The sequence below is a fragment of the Grus americana genome, chromosome 5 (genome assembly GCF_028858705.1).
Source record: "Grus americana isolate bGruAme1 chromosome 5, bGruAme1.mat, whole genome shotgun sequence".
NCBI lineage: Eukaryota > Metazoa > Chordata > Aves > Gruiformes > Gruidae > Grus > Grus americana.
Genome location: NC_072856.1, coordinates 48078013 through 48098888, shown reverse-complemented (window position 1 = coordinate 48098888; position 20876 = coordinate 48078013). Strand labels below are relative to the sequence as shown.

General features: G+C 36.6%; 1 protein-coding gene across 1 annotated transcript in view; it reads left to right on the top strand.

Annotated features, from left to right (window-relative positions):
* Positions 1–20876, top strand: part of CEP128 (centrosomal protein 128) — a 133277-nt gene that overhangs the window by 30614 nt on the left and 81787 nt on the right. The window contains exons 9-13 of the mRNA XM_054826374.1: positions 5383–5469; positions 6945–7019; positions 10513–10645; positions 12359–12519; positions 19203–19553. Of these exons, the coding sequence (XP_054682349.1) occupies positions 5383–5469; positions 6945–7019; positions 10513–10645; positions 12359–12519; positions 19203–19553 (807 nt within the window). The remainder of the gene's footprint in view (positions 1–5382; positions 5470–6944; positions 7020–10512; positions 10646–12358; positions 12520–19202; positions 19554–20876) is intronic.

Genomic DNA, 20876 nt, shown 5'->3' with positions numbered 1-20876 from the left:
TATTATTTTTAAGGAAATTGCAGTGTCCATAAATGTCCACTACTTGTCAGTATTTTACTGTCTTAAGAGACTAATCTTCCTAAATCTCAATTATTAAATTATATATTTTCAGAGTCTAACTGAACATGATGATACGTTTGGTCTTTCTCTTGTCTATCTTGTCTTTCTATCTATCTTTTATGTGATATGCAAACTTATTTGCATTGCACTTACTATAATCATAGACTGATTATTAACCAAGATGATATCAAGTTGTATACTGACCATAAAGAAAGCTTGACATATAAAATTTAGCATCTTTATCATCTAAATTTTCATTACTGTTTTGAATCTGTAGTCTGTGCTGCATGTAGGTGGATTAAAATTATTTTCTCTACATTTTTATGTATCTTGTAACTTAGTGTGTATTGGTGTGTTTAAACACTATCTGTTTAAACAGCAATTACTGCACATTAGAAAATTGCAATTAGCAAACAAATTCATGCAAATCATACATCTTCACTTTCTTCTATATTCCTGATACAAACGTGTTTCTGATTAAAAAGGAGAACAAATATACTTATCTTGCCAGTGCTACTGACATGTATATATGGGTTGCTTTAACAAAATATATTTGTTCTATGAACTGAAACTATTTTGAGATTCTTCAGTGCTTTATTTTGAACATGAAGACACATCACCTTGTACTGTTTGCATTTATGCAGCCATTTTCTAAAACAAGTTCAAGTATTCTTAAAAAGGGATTTTAAACAGCTTTTATATGCAGCTTTTAAAGCCTGAATGGCTTTACTAATTCTTGTGCTTGGCTTCCTGGATTTTGGTGAAATGAGTCTGTGTGTTCATACTTTGCACGCTTTAGGTGAACAGAATCATCTTTATAGAACACTTTGAACCCACTGACTGTGGTAAGGCAATGACTATAGTTATTATGTCTCAAGCTAATAACTTGGATAGGCCAGGAAGCATTTTTTTGCTTCATGCAACTGGATATTTAGATTCTATTTGCCTCCCACTGCACATATGGTGAAGTGCAAGAGGCTGGTGGACTTTCAACAGAGAGTGGGGTAGACTGATGGTCAAAAGTGTTATTGAAAATTCTCTTTGTGCATGTCTTTATCTCTGAACTTTTTAGACAAACAAACTTGATCTGTGCTCTGAGCCATGTGGATGTTTTAATGCATCGTTGATACTTGCCCCTTGGCTCTGTGCTATGCCACCTGTGGCTAATGGTTTCTGTTTTGATTGGAGTTTGAATCTGCCTCTGTCTTGCAACATAAGCAAGTCTCATACATCTCTGTCACTGAAATATCTATGCAGTCTGTCTTTAAATGCCTGGCTGGTATGTCTAGGTAGCGTACTTGGACCCATACTAGCTGCTAATGTAGCAAGTTAGGGAAAGAATTTTCATTCAGATTAGGATGTGGTACATTTTTGCTGTATTTAAAATATAGGATGAAGTTGGTCTGCTTGTCTATTTCTGCTAGTATGAATATAATTCACTGATGAGTCTTACTTTTGAAAGAGCAAATTTCAGTTTGTGGTCTGTGCATTACTTTCAAAACAAACCAAAAAAACCCCCCCAAAACCCAAACCATCAAACAAAACCCCAAACCCTAAGAAAAGCTAGTGGGCTTAAATTGCAGTAAGTTATGATTTGCTATTGGAAGATTTTCATAAGTTGGAAAGATTGAGAATTGTTGTTACAGAAGCCTCCACATAGTTTTCCCCATATATAAGAAAAAAGATCAGTCTAGCAGGGTGTAAATTATTTTATCTATTTGAAGTTTTGGGGTTTAATATACTCTATATGTCCTCAGCATCCCCTTCCTAGTTTCCATTTTTGACTGTTTGACTCCCCCAACCCCTTCTTCAGAGACAATAAATCAGATCAGTTGGATCTTTACATGTTTGGGTTTTTTTGGTTTTTTGTTTGGTTTTGTTTTTTTTTTTCTTTAGCCCTTTCTTTCCCAAGAGAAACCTCACATAGAGAAACCTTTAGTGGAGAAAAAACAGGAGTAGCATAAACCAGTGAGAGAGAATTATTTAAAAAGGACTGCAAGAAGGAGGGAAAACATATAATTAACTTTTACCTGTGTAGTTTCTGAATTGCCAGTAACAGCTGATGCTTGTCTAGCTGTGGATGACCAGATGTTTCCATTTCTTAATGACATTTTGATTGGTTAATTGATTGCCTACCTAGCACCTACTGGAAAAATGCACGGTGCAATCCCAAGCACAAAGGCTGGGCAGAGAATGGATTGAGAGCAGCCCTGAGGAGAAGGACTTGGGGGTGATGGTTGATGAAAAGCTCAACATGACCCAGCTATGTGTGCGCCTGCAGCCCAGAAAGCCAGCTATATCCTGGGATGCATCAAAAGAAGTGTGACCAGCAGGTCAAGGGAGGTGATCCTGCCCCTCTACTCTGCTCTTGTGAGACCCCACCTGGAGTACTGCATCCAGCTCTGGGGGCCCCAGTACAAGACAGACATGGAGCTGTTGGAGCGAGTCCAGAGGGGCACGAAGATGATGGGAGGGCTGGAGCACCTCTCCTATGAGGACAGGCTGAGAGAGTTGGGGTTGTTCAGCCTGGAGAAAAGAAGGCTCCAGGGAGATCTAATTGCGGCTTACCAGTATCTGAAAGGGGCCTACAGGAAAGCTGGAGAGGGACTGTTTACAAGGGCATGGAGTGATAGGACAAGGGGTAATGGTTTTAAGCTGAAGGAGTGTAGATTTGGAGTAGATATTAGGAAGACATTCTTCACTGTGAGGGTGGTGAGGCACTGGAGCAGGTTGCCCAGAGAAGCTGTGGATGCTCCATCCCCAAAATGTGCAAGGCCAGGTTGGATGGGGCTTTGAGCAAGCTGGTCTAAGTGGAGGGTGTCCCTGCCCATGGCAGGGGGGTTGAAAGTGGATGATCTTTAAAGTCCCTCCCAACCCAACCCATTCTGTGATTCTCTCATTCTGTGTTTCACAGCTGAAGCAGTGCACATGTGGTATGTTTTATTTATTGTAATATTGCATTCTTTTTGTAGTATTTTAACTCTGATATATATACGAACTGCTTTTTTTCTTAAAAATGATATGGTCATGGGCCATTTTTAGAATATATAGATAATAAAACTGAACATCATATTTGTAGTATCAGTGATAGGAAAGACTGCCTTTTTGTTTGAAGTTATTGCTATTTAATAGCCTAAATATCATTCAATGATCCTGATAAGTTGAAACTGCATATTATTTTCTGTAGTTTCTTCTGGGAATTAGGATGTACTACTGATGCAGAGACATATTTTTTGCCTTCAGTAGGGAAATCTTTGAAATTTTTCCTAGTATTTCTAATTGCAGCCCATCGTTAACATTTTCCTTATGATGCTGACATCTCTAGCAAAATCTGCCATGAAAACATGCATTTTTGGTCCTATATTAATTATTAATTTAGTGCTAAAAATAATGTGGGCATAATTTGACTATATATAACAGAGCTTCTAATTTTACTAGTAAAGCTCAACTGCAGTTAGGACACATCATATATCCCTAGTAGACATGTTCTGAACTGGTACTTCTAGTCATTAAAAAAAGACCTTGTGCAATAATGGTATTAACTGAAGTGATGATCATCTTTGGTTGGTTTTTTTTTTTTTGGTTCAAGTATGGTTTTGGGTGTTTTCCCTCCAGTCTTTTTGAGTAAAATGGGAGCATGTTGGGTCTATGTGCAGTGTTGAGTTTTATAGTTGACCGGAATAATAGATTTGAATCTGTATTGAATACTTAGAGAAATATCTTAAATAGGTTATTTTTACAGTATCTGATTATGAATCGATAAGATTAAAAGCATAATTCTTTATGTAGCATAATATTTTCGGTGGCATAGTTATGATAAATATCTTCCACAGTCTTGGTTTTTAGCATAAACTGTTCAAGCAAGAGAGTAGTTCAGACTGTGCTGAAACCCTTATGTTTCCTGAAGTGAGGATATAAGACTGAGATAAGTATATAAATTCATTTATTTTCTCCACAAGGCTACTTTTAAAAGCAAAACTTGTAAAGCTGAATACCTGGCTTCACTGAGATTGATTAATAGCTGCCTTCTGTTTTCATGCAGTGAAATTGTTCCCCAGTGTACAGTGAAGAGAGAATGTTCAGAAACTGAATGAAATTGCACTAATTGTAGGGGCAAATTTCAGGGATATTTGTTTAAGGAGATATTCCTTGAAAATGTAATACAAATACTGTTCAGAAAGAACAGATTGGGAAAAGGACATTTCTTTCTGGACAGACTATGTTTTTCTGTTGTTGTGCTGTTGCAGGTTTAGCCAAGTAGTGCTTGAAGGAATAGATGTACTTATGCTTTGTGACATTGAATGAAAGTAAAAGGTGTATGCTAAGGTCTGTAACTGAGTTGTGGCTAGTATGAAAACCACTTGGTTATGTTGCACAGCAAAGAAACAAGATTTATTAACACAGTTACTCAAATTCACAGCAAATTCTATCAGTATGGCTAGCGATCTCCCTTAGCTGGTGTTTCTAAGTGATGTTTAAGATGAGCCAATGACATTGCTATGGCTTGAGATATCTGAACTTGGGTTGTGTGTGTTGCGGGTTGTATGTGTGATTAACATCTGTGATGTCTAATGCATTCCTTTGCTAGTGATTGTCTGTATTCTGCAAATAATGTTGGTTTGCAGATGGAAAAGATTTTGAAATTGATATTCAAGGAAATTTTATTTTTGTAAGATACTTTAGAAAATGTACATGTTTTTAGATACTTCAGTTTGAGGGGGGGACAGGAAAAGTCCCCATGGATTTCCCCCCCCCTCCCCCCCGAGTCAGGCACAACAATGTCAGTAACTTTTGATCAGGAATGTTTCAGTTGATTCTGTCTTAATCTGTAATTCTAAACATCTGTCCAGATTCAGATAAAAATAACTTTTTCCTTTTATGACTTCCAACACAACCTTATAGTACTGTTTTCCTTACTACAGTGCATTGTATTTCATACCATGCATATTTTATATTAGGGAATATATTATTTTCATCTGATGTGTTTGCATCTTATCTGTAGGGGATCTCTTGAGCTGCTTAGACCTTCATCTCAGTGTTTGGGGTCAGCCTTGAGCTTCTGGAGCTCTATACATCGCAAGGATGTTAGTGCTAGTTTTGACTTTGTATTTGGCCCTGTTCTGTGCATGGGTGTGTTTATGTATGCACGGACTTATATTTATTTTTTCATAACAATATACATTGGCTTCACGTAGAAATATTAGACAGCATTTGTCTTCTTTCTTAAATGTATCAGCAGATTCTTTCATTTTAACAGACTTACAAAGAAGACTTCTGTAACTTTTACAATGAAGTTCACAATATATTTTTTTCCCTCTAAAGGCTTTAAGAAAGCAAGATGCTAAAGCAGATGAAACAGAAGAACTCATGAAAAATAAACTTATGAAATATGAAAGTGAAAAGAACCAAGTAAGACTTAATTTTCTCCTTTCTTGTTTGGTTTTAAATAAGTGTACAGTGTCATAGGTTACAGTATATGCTTCCTCTTTCAGAAAAATGAAAAAACTTTCTTTACTCTTTAAGATAACAAGGGGGTGTTTTTGCATCAGAGGCACTGTTACTATAGCTATACCGAACTTTTGCCTTTTCTTTAAAACTCTTTAGTTATAGTGTGTTACTTCTAACAACTCTTCCATCCTGCCAGGCAGACAAGTTTATAACTTGGGGATTATCCTTGATTTCTTTCTCTAATTTGTCTCTGAAATGACACATAGTCTGCGGTTGCTTATTTGCAGTAGCTCAAAGATGCAGCTTTTTTTCATGCCTGCAACTAATACATGCTAGTTATTTTGCACCGTGGTTAATATTAATTACTCTTACTGAATTATTTGTTGCCATGTTGCTCTCTTCCTGTTCATAGAAAATGATTTCTTATATTTCTATTCTGGAAGGATGCTTGGGCCATATTACACTTTTTCTAGCTTTTTTCCTCGTACATCGAATTTAGCCTTTTTGTCAATACTTTGAAAGTTATAGCCCTTTATGCTAAACTGTCTACGTAGTGTTTTATGTTACGTTACTCCATTCCATTAATGCTGGTCCTGTTTACTTTGCCCATTTGCCAGCCTCTCGACATCCTCTTTGAGATTTGCTATCTCTACAATAACAATTTCCGCTGTCAAAAATGATACTTATTTCCACGTGGATCTTTGAACTATTTATGGTAGAAGTCAGAAAATATTTTGTAGCTTTTGTTTTCTGGTTTTTTTTTTTTCTAAATGGTCATCAGTTTGCTGACTATTTCTGATTAAATATTTTTAAATTCCCTTAATATAATATTTTTAGGAAAAATTCTGATTGTATTAAATTCTGGGAACTTCAATTTTTCAGTCATCTTGTTTCCAGAATAATTCAAATACATCTTCTTCATGCAACATAGAAAACCCACAGAATTTACCAATTATCAATTCTACCAATGCATGTAATCTTTAACACTTTTCTGAATAAAATATGTAACAAAGGTGACTTGAAATGTTAAGTCATTATTCATTTTAATTTGAGTTTCAAATCCATGAACAATGTTTTTTGAAAGTCTTAAAAAATTTATTTTCCTTTCTTTTACTTTTAACCCTGCAAAAATTTGTTTTCAAGTTTTTTTGTTTTGGACTATATATACCACTTTGTATCTCCATGTGATATAGAATATTGTACAAAAATTATAGACAGTAAGTAAAATTCTCTTTATGTAATTTAAATATATCAGGGATTTAGTACAAATGAAAGTTTGCTTTAAGATTTTGGACAAATAAGAATATTGTGTATATTATACCTTGTTTTAAATGGATGCTTATATCGATTAATTTGTGCCAGAACTAAATAATTAAAATACACTTTTGTACTATGATGCATACATTGCTTTTCTTTATTGTCTTCTGTAATGAAAGCTTGAGCAGCAATTGGAGCAGTCCCGGAAAAAGTTGAATGAATCAGAAGTCAGTAGAGAAGCTCTTTTGCATCAGGTAACTGCTTTGGTGTGGCGAGAATCCTGAAGTTTTCGTATTAGGCTGTGTCTGAGTCTTTTTGCTTAATCTTCCTATCTTGTACTCTGATAACATTGTTTTGGGAAGAGAAGAAGGAGATACAGAAAGACAGGTTAAAGAATCTAAAATATGTGGACTGAGCTCTTGTTATACTTTTTTGGCTTTCCAAACTTTTACACGTATATGTTCATATATAATAATTATAGTAGTGGTAGTAGTTATGGCCCTTTTTAAGTACATAAACACATTATTAGTAACTGGGCTTCATAGCATGATTTAGAACAACTTCTGTATTAATAATTATTGGTATGCAGAGCGCATGCTATAATTGGTGAATTCAGATAAACCAGTGACAGAAATATTTGCTGTATTGTATATTAACATGATAAAAAAATATAATGAACAAACACCTGAAAAACTATCTAAAGTGTGCTCTAAACAACACCTATTGATGCAGATAGGATTAAATCTGAAAGCTGCAGGAACCTGGATTATATCTTTAGAGAAATGTCCTTTTTCCTAAACATTTCTAATCCTTTCTTCTTTCAGAGGAGCTGGCGAAAAGATTGAAATAAATAGGGAGGGGGCAATTGGCATACTCTTATCGGTTAGCATTAGTTGTTTGACTTGTGCATCTAGCAGAAGTTTGAGTTGGCGATATTACTATTTTGAATTTCATAGAATCATAGAATGGTTTGGGTTGGAAGGGACCTCAAAGATCATCTAGTTCCAACACCCCTGCTGCGGGCAGGAACACCCTCCACTAGACCACGTTGCCCAAAGCCTCATCCAACCTCATCTTAAACACTTCCAGGGATGGGGCCTCCACAACCTCTTTGGGCAACCTCTTCCAGTGCCTCACCACTCTAACAGTAAAGAATTTCTTTCTAACATCTAATCTAAATCGACCCTCCTTCAGCTTGAACCCATTACCCCTTGTCCTGTCACTACACTCCCTGATAAACAGTCCCTCACCATCTTTCCTGTAGGCCCCTTTCAGATACTGGAAGGCTGTAATTAGATCTCCCCGGAGCCTTCTCTTCTCCAGGCTGAACAATCCCAACTCTCTCAGCCTGTCCTCATAGGAGAGGTGCTCCAGCCCTCTGATCAGCTTCGTGGCCCTCCTCTGGACTCGCTCCAACAGCTCCATGTCTGTCTTGTACTGGGGCCCCCAGAGCTGGATGCAGTACTCCAGGTGGGGTCTCACAAGAGCCGAGTAGAGGGGCAGGATCACCTCCCTCAACCTGCTGGTCACGCCTCTTTTGATGCATCCCAGGATATAGCTGGCTTTCTGGGCTGCAGGCGCACACTGCTGGCTCATGTTGAGCTTCTCATCAATCAATACCCCCAAGTCCTTCTCCTCAGGGCTGCTTTCAATCCATTCCTCGCCCAGCCTATAGTCATGCTTGGGATTGCGCCGACCCACGTGCAGGACCTTGCACTTGGCCTTGTTGAACTTCATGCGGTTCGCATGGGCCCACCTCTCCAGCCTGTCCAGGTCCCTCTGGATGGCATCCCTTCCCTCCAGTGTGTCCACCACACCACACAGCTTGGTGTCATCGGCAAACTTGCTGAGGGTGCACTTGATCCCACTGTCCATGTCTCTGACAAAGATGTTGAACAGTGCCGGTCCCAGTACCGACCCCTGAGGAACACCACTCGTCACCGTTCTCCACTTGGACATTGAGCCGTTGATCACAACTCTTCGAGTACGACCATCCAGCCAATTCCTTATCCACCGAGTGGTCCATCCATCGAATCCGTGTCTCTCCAATTTAGAGACAAGGATGTCGTGCAGGACAGTGTCCAATGCCTTGCACAAGTCCAGGTAGATGATGTCAATTGCCCTTCCCTTATCCACCAATATTGTAACCCCATCATAGAAGGCCACCAAGTTTGTCAGGCATGATTTGCCCCTAGTGAAGCCGCGTTGGCTGTCACCAATCACCTCCTTATTTTCCATGTGCCTGAGCATAGTCTCCAGGAGGGTCTGCTCCATAATCTTGCCAGGCACGGAGGTGAGACTGACCGGCCTGTAGTTCCCTAGGTCTTCCTTTTTACCCTTCTTAAAAATGGGGGTTATGTTTCCCCTTTTCCAGTCGGCAGGAACTTCGCCGGACTGCCAGGACTTCTCAAATATGATGGCGAGTGGCCTGGCCGCTTCATCTGCCGGTTCCCTCAAGACCCGCGGATGCATCTCATCAGGTCCCATGGACTTGTGCACCTTCAGGTTCCTTAGATATTCTCAAACCTGATCTTCTCCTACAGTGGGCGGTTCTGCATTCTCCCAGTCCCTGCCTTCTGTGACCTGGGCAGTGTGGCTCAAGCATTTGCCAGTGAAGACTGAGGGAAAGAAGTCGTTGAATACCTCAGCCTTCTCCATATCCTGGGTAACCAGGTCACCCGTTTCATTCTGGAGGGGACCCACATTTTCCCTCGTCCTCCTTTTATCGCTGACATACCTATAGAAGCTTTTCTTGTTGTCCTTGACATCCCTGGCCAGATTAATTTCTATCAGGGCTTTGGCTTTCCTAACCTGATCCCTGGCTGCTTGGACAGTTTCTCTGCATTCCTCCCAGGCTACCTGCCCTTGCTTCCACCCTCTGTAGGCTTCCTTTTTTTGTTTGACTTTGCCCAGGAGCTCCTTGTTCATCCATGGTGTTTTTGCTTGACTTGCTCTTTGCTGGGATGCATCGCTCCTGAGCTTGGAGGAGGTGATGCTTGAATATTAGCCAGCTGTCTTGGGCCCCTCTTTACTTCCAGGGCTTTGTCCCATGGTATTCTACCAAGCAGATCCCTGAAGAGGCCAAAGTCTGCTCTCCTGCAGTCCAGGGTAGTGAGCTTGCTGTGTGCCCTCCTCGCTGCCCTGAGGATCCTGAATTCCACCATTTAGTGGTCACTGCAGCCAAGGCTCACTATGCGTGGAATATAATGCTATATCACATATGGGTAATATGAATTAGAGATCTTTTCCTTCAATTTAGTTTTCGCATGTCATTTTCTTTATTTTCCTGTATACAATGTCTTCTTTGTAGGCACTAAACTGTATATGATAAAAAGGAAAAATGTGGAAAGCCCCTATGTTTCTTAAGAATAAGTACATTTTATTTTTAATGACTAGAATTGCAATAAAATATATTGCTTATTAAATTTGTATAGATATTTTCGCTAGCAATGTAAAAAGACAATTGCAACATATACAATGGTAGCATTTTGTTTGGTCTAGAGAAATTAATGTACATCTGTGGTCAACATAACAAATTTAAATGTTTCCTTCAAGTTTGAATAATCACTTTGTGGCCTAGAATTAGGGAGTAATTTGTCTCTTTGTTTACCATCTGTGGTACTCTTGAGATTTATTTATAAATATTACTTATATAGTCTTTTCTGGTTTTTGTAGTGTTTAATAAAAGTACTCTACCCTTTCATTCTGGATTTTATTAAATATTTGATACTTGTACATGCATTTTAGATTGAGGATCTTCGTTCCCAACTTTTGAGAGCAGAAGAGGACCGTGTAGAGTTGCAACATCAAATTTCACATGTTGCTATGCACCCCCAGAGCTACCAGGATGTACAAGATGATGACAGGAGAATTAGAACAGGTACAACTCTCATATTTTCCACCAGAGGCCTGCAAATTAGTTAGCCTGGGCATTAATTCTGTCTTTGAGTTGCAGTCTATTTCTTATACTGTTTCAACAAAACAGCCATTTAACTCCTCAGCTTTAAGTTAATAAGTACTGACACCTGAATATTAACAAATAAATAGCAATGATTGTTAAAATTTAGGATAAAATACCATGAGTTGCATGGTTAAAACACATGAAGATTGAGACAATTTCAGCAAAGTGGATAGTGTTTTTACAGAAAAAACATTTGAAATATTTTAAAATACTTTTTCTGAGATTATTTGACATTACAGTCCATTTGCAGTTAAATTCTGCCATCTTGAAAGTTATAGCAAAAGTCACTTACATAGCTGGTTAATAAGACTGATGAATTTCTGGTAGAATTTCTAAGGGGTAGCAACATGTTCCAGAGAAGTTAAGAAAATTTTCCAGTATGATGCAGTCAGGGCTTCTGTTTGCAGTATGTTAGAATTTTAGAGATGGAACAATGACATTTAGAAGAAAAATACTTTAAACAATTTCAAGATGTAATTGCATATTAAATTACCACTTTAGCAAGGTCTTCGCTATATTGTTAGTTATCTGTCTGTATTTAAACTTTTCAAACATAATCGAAAAGGCATTAGAGGAAGTCTCTATCTTTCTCCTTATTAACATAGAAATGTATTACTCAAGATAATAGAGGAATAGTGACTCCAAGTCCAGTGTGTCTGTGAATGTTTAATTGGTTTGGTTAATGATGTATTTTTATATTTTCATACTTCAGCTGCTGAATTATCTTGGTTATTAAAACAGGACTCTGACTCTGTTTTACAAATCTCATACAGAGCACTGGAAAATGGCTAGATTTTGTACATGGCTTAGCTTCAGAAATGTAACACAAAATATTCATCTCAATAGTTTTTCTCCAGTCATGTTAATGTATCTGCTTAAAAGTGAATTTATTTGAAACAATATGCCTTTCATGTTAATGAAAGCGTATTTTAATTTTTCCATTTGTTTTATAATTATAATTCAAAATTGTTGTAAAAATATGAAGAAAATAAAAAAATGTACTGGAACTATTAAGATATACACATATAAATATATAATTTATGCAGTTATGTTTTTCCTCACTGTATCATTTCTGTTTCTTCAAAGATGCATGGGATGAATATGAATGGAGAGTTTCTTTGCCTCTAGCAGTTGTTTATGACTAAAGACCTTTGAATTGCTGGTTGATGAAATTTACAGCTTACTCTTATCAAGAATTTCTATTGTAGTTGTAGGATTCAGACGTAAAATTCACAGATAATGTGACTTCCAAATCAGGAAGTATTACTCTGGTGGGATAAAATCTTGGCCTTGAAGTTTGTGGCCAGGTTTCATTTACAGCAGAATTTCCCCATTTTCTTCCATCCTATTTTGTTATCAAGTTTTGATTTTGTTTTGGGTTTTTTAATTGGGGAAGAAGAAAATAAAAAAGAGGGGGGGAAATCCCCATAAAATGACTGGATAAACAGAAATACTATCTCATTCAGTCAAAGGTTATGATATAGGTATAGCCATTTTTCACAGATACTTTGATCAAAATCAGTAGATGTAGAATAGATGTAGAAAGTTGCCAGAAGAGAAATGAGAAAAAAATAATTTACCACAAGTTGGTGTTTCTCCTGGGCCTATTGTTCTGTTCTCACTATTCTATAGTAGCTGAAAGATATGAGACAGAGAAGCAAGAACTGGAGAAACATATTTTGGACCTTAAAGCAAAGCTGAGTCATAATGCTGTAATGTCAGAGGTAGAAGAACTAAAGAGATGCATAGAGCATAAGGACAAGGAGAAAGCACAGCTTGTAATGCACATACAGGTAAGTTGTCTGTCTTGTTGTTTTTTGTTTGTTTTTAATAATTTCCCATGTATTTAAGGCAGGTGATATGCCAGGTTAGGGAATAGCCTTTAAAACTAAGAATAACTGTCATGCTGCTCTTAGTTTATTCTATAAATAGCTTTGAAAGGTGATCAGAGTTTGCAGAGGTTTTTCTCTCCCATGTGGTTAATAAACCAAAAAAGGTATTTGCTGTTCCCTACGAATTCGTGGTTTGGATTACTTCTCTTCCCCATGTGCAAAGAAAAGGTGATCTGATTTTATCAGCAGTTACCATTAATATTGGTTTCTGGAATTACTTTTATAAGTTAGTATTTGCTTCCTTATTCCCCATTCCATCATGCTTCAGAACTAAAGTTTAACTTTAAACAAATTGGGATACCTTGTTCTATGAGAGAGTGCAGTAGAGTAACAAAAATAGATCATAACTGTTCTTTTTTAGCAATTAGATGCCATATAATATTATAATACTTACTATATTAGTAAATATTAGTTAGTATTCTTATTTATGCTAAACACCTACTTTCTCTGTGAAAAGAATAGCAGCAGTTTCCGACACTGGAATTTTAGTTAGAAGACTTACCTTGAACATGAAATGAGATATAAGGAGCCTTGTTATTGAAGATAGGACATCTCTGTATTTTTGGATCTTGTCTAGATTTGTCTTGGTAGTAAGATTCCTGAACAGTAACTATTTTCTACTGTCTTTCATGAATGTGAGGAGAAATGAGGATATTTGCAAAACTCTTTGTGGGATTTCAGTAGTCAAGTACTTAAAATTTGTTGTACTTTTATTGGGGCATTCAGTAAGCTGGGAGGTTTATATTTTGTGTTTATTTTTCTAATGAAGGTACTTTTCTTTGAAATGGTGTTGTGTCACTTCAGAAATTCAAAAGAAGGATTTTTTTTGTCTTTTCATAGATTTACAGGACTATACTGTTCAGTTAACTTCTGCTGCTCTTTTCCCTTGTCAACTTCTGTGCTGATTTAAATCAAACTAATACATCAAATTACATTTGGAAAAAATCAAAGTCTCAAATAAGTTCCTATATGCTTTATGAAAACTAGTCATTGAACAGATTTAAAAAGACCTAGAGTGCTTCTGTAGCGGGTAAGGCAGGCAGAACTGATGCCCATCAGCATTTGTGTTCTAGCTGGCCAATACAACTGCAGACTAACCTGAAACCTGCTGGTTTTTTGCTTCGTGGGGCCTGAGAAATTCCAGTTACTTTGGTGGCGGGAGTTAATGGGATAAAGACACATAGAAAACCAATTATTTTTTTTAAACTTCTGCTTGTAGAACATGCTTTCTTGAGGGTCAGAATGATGTTCTAATACTAATTTCCTGCTCTGTGAAAATACTGATGGAAGAGTGCTCAGCTGGGGTCATTGTCATTGCTCTGAGTTAGAAATCTTTGACTTCCCCAATTATCTCAACAGAAAATACTTTGTACTTCTTATCTGCTTCCCACTGCCATTCTCCTACAGAGGCAGTAACAGGAAAAATAGCTGGTGTGTTTTTCTTTTAATGAGACATCAAGGAATGCAAGGATGTGAATATCTAAACTTACGTAGTAACAAAGCGTTTTATCAAGCCTGTTCTAACAGCTGCTCCTATCAGATAGTCTGATTCCCAGCTGGAAATGACCAGTCGTGTTTGACCTGAGTGTAATTAATCTTTGGTTAGTGGGGAGGATGTAACTGCACTTGCCTCTGGTGTACATGTGATACTAGAAATTTCTTTTGATTTATTTAAATGTCATTGTTTTCAACAACTTGAATTGTATGTGTTGTACATTTAGTCCCTGACAGTTGCCATAACCTCACAATATGATGTAAAATGGAGAGGATGAAAAACGTTATAATCACATTCTTAAACTCATGTTCAGAAGTGAGTTCAATCTTAAATTAGTTTTTTAATTTAATAGAGAAAATTTTTATTTCCATTGCTGTAGTTTACCTGAGGGTGCTTCTGTAAGATCTTGCAAATGTATGCAACTATCTTAAATATATTTTTCTGCATGGGACTATATAGATATGGGGCTGTTATGGCTGACTATTATGACCTGACCGTTATGGCTATGAAATAAACAAAGTGCACAAATTATAAATATGAAATACTCTATTCATAAGCATGTTTAGACTTTTATGCTTGTGACATTGTTTGATTTACTAATTACTTCTCATTCTAATTAGGTCAAAGTAGTCTTACAATATTGTCCAGTAGAGCGTAACAACAGAATGTCAGTTTCCCTCAAAAAATTTAAAATATTTTAGCAAAGTTATTGATTTGTTTATTTCTGATTAGAATTCTTCAGTAATAGAAGTCTTTCAGTCTTATGAAGATTGATGAAGATCTTATCCTCATTAAAATTCATTTTATGGCTTTTTCATCCTCTAAAGATGAAACTTAGCCAATTATTTTCATTATATGAGCCAATTAAGTTATCCAAAAATCAATAATTAACACTAAATTTAAAGATATATTCTTACAAAATAAGAGAAATCAAAACTTTGCAGACCAGCCTGTATCACCATGTCAGTCGAGTTCAAATGCTGAAACAGTGCTACAGATAGATTTAAAATGTACAGATGCTATTCACTTTGATAATGTTTCTATCTAAAATAACATATCAACCGGGGGGTAGGGGGAAGAGGTGTTTTAGCTGTATCTTCTATTTACATAAACCACTACCTGTCAGAATGAATAGTAGTTTAAGTTTTGGGAAAACATGGAGAAGGCATCACTTTAAGAAATTGATTTTGTGCAATGTACCTTTTACTGAATGTAAATATTACTTCTTGACTGATTGAATGTATGTGTATCTTTTATTCAACTCACAGTATTTGTGCTTCTGGATTAATAGTTCTTGATGGTTAGATATAATAGGATTGCCAAGAGAGGTCTGTGTTCAGGAGTTAGAGAAATAATTAGGTGTATGGTTTGGATAGCATTGTTCAAAACAGTATCAGTGACAACCAGTATGATTACATAGCAGTAGAATCTGGTGACTTGCACTGCTGAGATACAGGGTAGAAAAAAGAGAGGAGGGAGAAAAATACATATAGATCCACTTTAGGTGACTAATGTACTTAGTGTGGTGAAACGTGGCTTTCTGTATTCTTATTAGTATAGAATGTTTGCACATAACTGTGATGTAAGGCGTTATTTCTGTAAGTTGCAGCAAATGAGTAATCCTCGCTTGCATTTTAAATGTTCATGAAAGTGTTAAGGAATGTTGCACTGAATACACTGTGATGTGTTTTCTATACCTAGAATGAATTTTGTTTTGCAGTTTGTGGTGATTTTATTTTTAAATTAGGTATTGAAAATGCAGGTCAAAGGTATGATATGCGTCGTCAAGCTACGGACTAGAAGTCCAAGCTACACAAGTTACTGGAATGGTGGTAGAATCGCATGTTAGTGTCTGTGGTGATTAGTTTACACTTCAGATAAATAACTAGGCTCTAACTGGAAAATGTTGGCCTTTCTCTCTGCTTCCAGTTTCTTATGAAAGTTGAAAGCTAGATTACATATTGTGATGTTGGATATGTAGAAACTGAAATGCACAACTGTTTTAGTTGGGGCAAATGTTGCATCTGTTTTTGAGTTTGTGTCATCTCTAGCCAGAGCCTGTCAATTGAAATGTCTGTGGTGGTGGTGTTGCAGTCTGAGGACTGATACAAACTTTAGTCAGTTTTGAAAATAATACTTGCATTCAGATCTCTAGAGCATTAATATGATGTAACCCAGGATTTAGTTACTGATCTTAATGACATTTTTAAGTCTTCCACAAACATAATTCTCTTTTTTATAATAATATCTTCAAATACTCTCCTCCTAGCTTTAATATCTAATGTTATGTTGGTGGCAAATGAATTGACAGGAGTATTTTAATACCTTCCCTTTGGTTCTGGTAGCAGTGGAACTATGAAAATGCAACAATACAATTAATCAAGTTAGACAAATTGGGACCCAGAATTGTCTTGTGTAAAGACTGAGAAGAGACAACATGCCATAATCAGGATTTTCTATAGTAACAGCAATGGAAAACATGCTAAAAATTGCTGTACGTATATATACAATATATCTTAGCAACAAACTGTTCTGAATATCTTGGGTTACTTCTGTCAGAACCCTCCATACTGTTGTAACGTATGTCACAGAATATTTTTGTGCTTCTAGTGCATCCAAAGCAGCTTGCTGAGTTCTCTGGGTGACTGACCTTCAGCCACCAAAGACACTAGATGCTCCTTGGAATCTGAAGTCTTAATCTATAAAGGCAGTGCTTCTCATCTGCATAGAATTTTTTTTTGAATCACAGGTTTAGTGATTTCTTGCTTGGAAGAGACACTCAGATGTCCAAGGAATGTAATTTTTTTTCTTGTTTTTCTAATAAGTACAACCTCCTGACATTGCTTGTCCTTTCTCTTAGATTATCCAACTATTGTTTACTGCAGTCACAACTGAGGAGAAAATTGGATGAATATTTAAAAACAAACAAACAAACAATCACATCTCTCTATTCCTGTCTCCTAGAAATCCTTAAAATGTTTACATTCTGAATTTCCTAGAAGGGTAAGATCCAAGATAGGAATGTGAAAATTAGGGTATAGTCTGTGGGAGCCTTAGTTGTATTAATGAAGTGTGTTCTCTGGGGAAATTATACATAAACAACTATTTAATGATGCAGAATTGAATAGTACATCAATTTAGGCTGACATCCTCTATGATGTCTTCAGAAAGACATGAAATGGGAAGTGATAATAGCATGTATAATCACATGACTGAAAAAATGATGACCTATTTTAGAAAAACTGTGAAAGGCTAAATATAATATCTGAGTGTATTTTATTGGGTTATTTTTAACTTCTGCTACATTCAGAATTTAAATCCTTACATTTAAAGAGGTATTGTAATCTGTTTTCATTTGAAATTAAGCTTGTTCTGATAAAACTTTGCTAGTTGTAACTTGTGAGGATTTTTTTTTTGTTGGTTGCTTTGTCTTATGAATCAAGACTTTTTGCAATGTTAGGCCTGGTCATTCTGCCTGGTGAGCTTGAAAATGCATGTTTAAATAATAGTGAAGCAAAATATATGTGAGTTTTTTTCTAATGTGTAGAACTGTAAATCTAGAAATACTTTTATGTTTTCATTTTGCCACCTGTGTAAGATTTACTCCTGACTATTCGATAATGTGTTTACCTATTGTTTTATTATCTGTATCTCAGTTGTGTCTAGAGCAGGAATATTCATCATACAGGTGAGCAACTGATTGTCCGGTGGATAATCCTACTCCTGTTTTGCATCATGGATACAAGTAGCAAGCTGGACTGATTGTTCTTGTCTCTAGCACCAGTCCATTCCTGTCATCTTTCTGGGACAGCAAATGCTATCCTGAAAAGACTAATACAATTTAGTGCCTTCCAGGAGGTAATGGCCAGGTTTGGAGGGGAGGGGAAAAAAAAAACCCCAACCATCAAACCCAAGCCATGTGCCCGCTGCCCTCCAACCTTATGGAGGGACCTTTGTCTAAATAGTCATTCTATGTGCATCTGTAAAGTTGCTTAGTTTTTCCTAGGCAAGGTATTTTTACCTTGTCCCTTCTGAATTGCACCCTGTTTATTTCAACTACATCTCCAATTTGTTGCAGTTGTTCTGAAATCTCATCCTTTCCTCTAAAGTACTTCCATTCCTTGAAGCTTGATAATATCATTGACTACAGAGCAGGCCTATTAAATTCATCTAAGTCATTAATGGAAATACTAAATAGTATGAAAGCAGTCTAAATAGGCCTGAAATACAGAATACTAATGTGAAATTCTACATCATGATCTTAATAAAATTCAGTTTTAGTAGTGAAGCTTCAATAACTGGTTTCTGAATATGCCCTTGCAGAAGGTATATGGAGAATGTTTTTCCTGACTTGCTTATGAGACTGTCTTGAGACGTATCATCAGATTTGAGATAGGCTTGTTATTTTTAAAATGTGTAGTTTCATTCTCTCCTTTTTCATTCTGTATTGAAAGGTCAACTAATGTTGGCTCAAATATGCTTGCTACATTTTCAAACATCTTTACACTTTGTTCTAGAAACATCTACCAAGCTGCTCTATTCTCTTTGTATTCATCAGTGCTTGCCAAACTACACTTATTCAGCATGTTGCTTCCATAAAAGTAACCAGCATAAAACTGGGTAACAACTAGCTCATATGCTATAGATTATTTTCATTTTGGTGAATGCTATTATTTCTTTACCAATTTTCTTTTTCCTCTCATCTGTTTATATTCATCTCCTTACAACTTACTATTTGTTTTATTCCATATTTGTCTAGTATGTAACATATGAGGATCCTGGTCGATGATTCCTTCTCAAACTTAAAATATAAATAATAACAAGAACAACCAGAAGAGGAACAAATGCAGAAAGTAAAATACAGGATAGAGTAACCGTGTCTTTTTTATACCTTGTGTTGAAGTTCTTTACCATTGTAGAGGGGGAGATTCTGTGGGCTAACAGGGCTTTCCCTGGTAGACAAGGAGATCTTTTATGCTATTCATATTTTAGATAGAAATGTGATTTAACATCACTGTATGTTGTTTGATAATGTTTCATACTGTATATCTTGAGTTGGAATTTTCATATTTTGCTGTGATGATTCCAGGTGTTAACATCTGATCTGGAAAACAGGGAGAAACAGCAGGAAAAAATGCTGGACCAGCTAAAGGAGATAGAGAGTTGCTACAAGGCTTGTGAGAATGGACGTAGACAAACTGAACTCCAGTCTGCTGAGTTAGCTCAACAGGTTGAAGAGAGCACCAAGGAAGCAGAGCGGTACCTCACTGAATTCAGGCATTCAGAGGCACTCAGGCTGGAGATTGAGAAAAAAAGAGACGATCTGAAGGTGAGAGCACAGGAAACCATCCGCCAATGGAAGCTGAAATGTAAGAAACTGGATCGTGAGGTGGAAAAACAAAATGAAACTATCAACCAACTGATGGACAAGAACAGTCAGGTAAGCTTGACTGGGGTTTACTGTACCCTTTCCATTTATTTTAGAAATGGAGATAAGGAGTTTATGCAAACTGTGACTTAAGGCACGTGCCACCTTAAGTTCTGGACCAAGTTTTGTGGTGAACTACAGAACAGTTAATAGGTGGCAATATTTTTTAGCTATTATGAAGTTCCACATTCTCTTCGTCCAGTATTTACTCTGGTCTCTTAGCTTAATCAAAGCTTTCTTTGTGTAAAGAAGAAAGTTTCTCTATAAATGTTACTTTTATCTTTTCAGTTAACATAACTTAGCTTATTTTTACTTAATTTTTAAGGAAATAATGTGATGTTCTTTTTTGTAAAAAATTTCAGTCACACTAAGTAATAACCCATATGCAAGTTATGCATTGTCTCACGTAGTAGACAGTGGTCACATCTTTGAAAGCAGGTGTTTACTTTTACCACGTATGTCAGATAGCTAGCAGACCGTAATGCTATATGGACTTTGGCACAACTAGCCTATTTTTAATTCCATTCTGTATTTAAGCTTTTCTTAGACTCTAGGCTTAGTAATGACCTCTTTTATTGCCAATAAAGACTACATGTTCTGAAATATCATAAGGCCTGCAACTCAGTTTGGATTTGATGTTTGGAGGCAAAAAAGTAGATATTTTTTGTTTGAGAGTGTGCAGAGATTTTAGCAAAATCTAGAGATTTTAACAAAAAAGGCACTCTTACCTGCATTTAGGATGAACACGCTGCTAACATCTACCATGCAGTTCCTGGGTTTTTCCATTCATCTGGACAGTCTCTGTTCCTTATATTTTTGTAACTTCTTTTTTCCAGTGCTTTCCATGTATGCTTTTTTTCAGCCTCTTCCTTATATTTTTTCAGAACTTCTTATTTGAAAGAAATAAATTTGAAATTTGATCATGTAACATTTCTGGGCTTTTCATTTGTCTTTGTTCAGTGTGGCAAACCACTTATTTCTCTCTTCTTCCTCCTATAAAGTTTCTCAGAAAAAACATTTGGTTGTTTGGGTTTTTTGTTTGTTTGGTTTGCTTTTGGTTTTTTGGTGGTTGGTTGGGTTTTTTTTGACTTGTCAGAATTCCTTGACTTTTTCTAGTCCTGACACTGCTTTAAAGGCAAGCAGTCACATCAGTGCTAACGCTGATTATCCTATCTTGGAAGAGTAGCAGAAACCATTGTTCTGTTTGTAATGAGTCTGTGGGCCTTTGTATTTTCCAGGGGCTGGGTCATAAGGTGCCTGCTCCTATAGTGGCTGGTATAGTGCTAAGCTTCATGCTGTGAGCATTTATCTTAACTTACATGCTCTGCTGGTGCA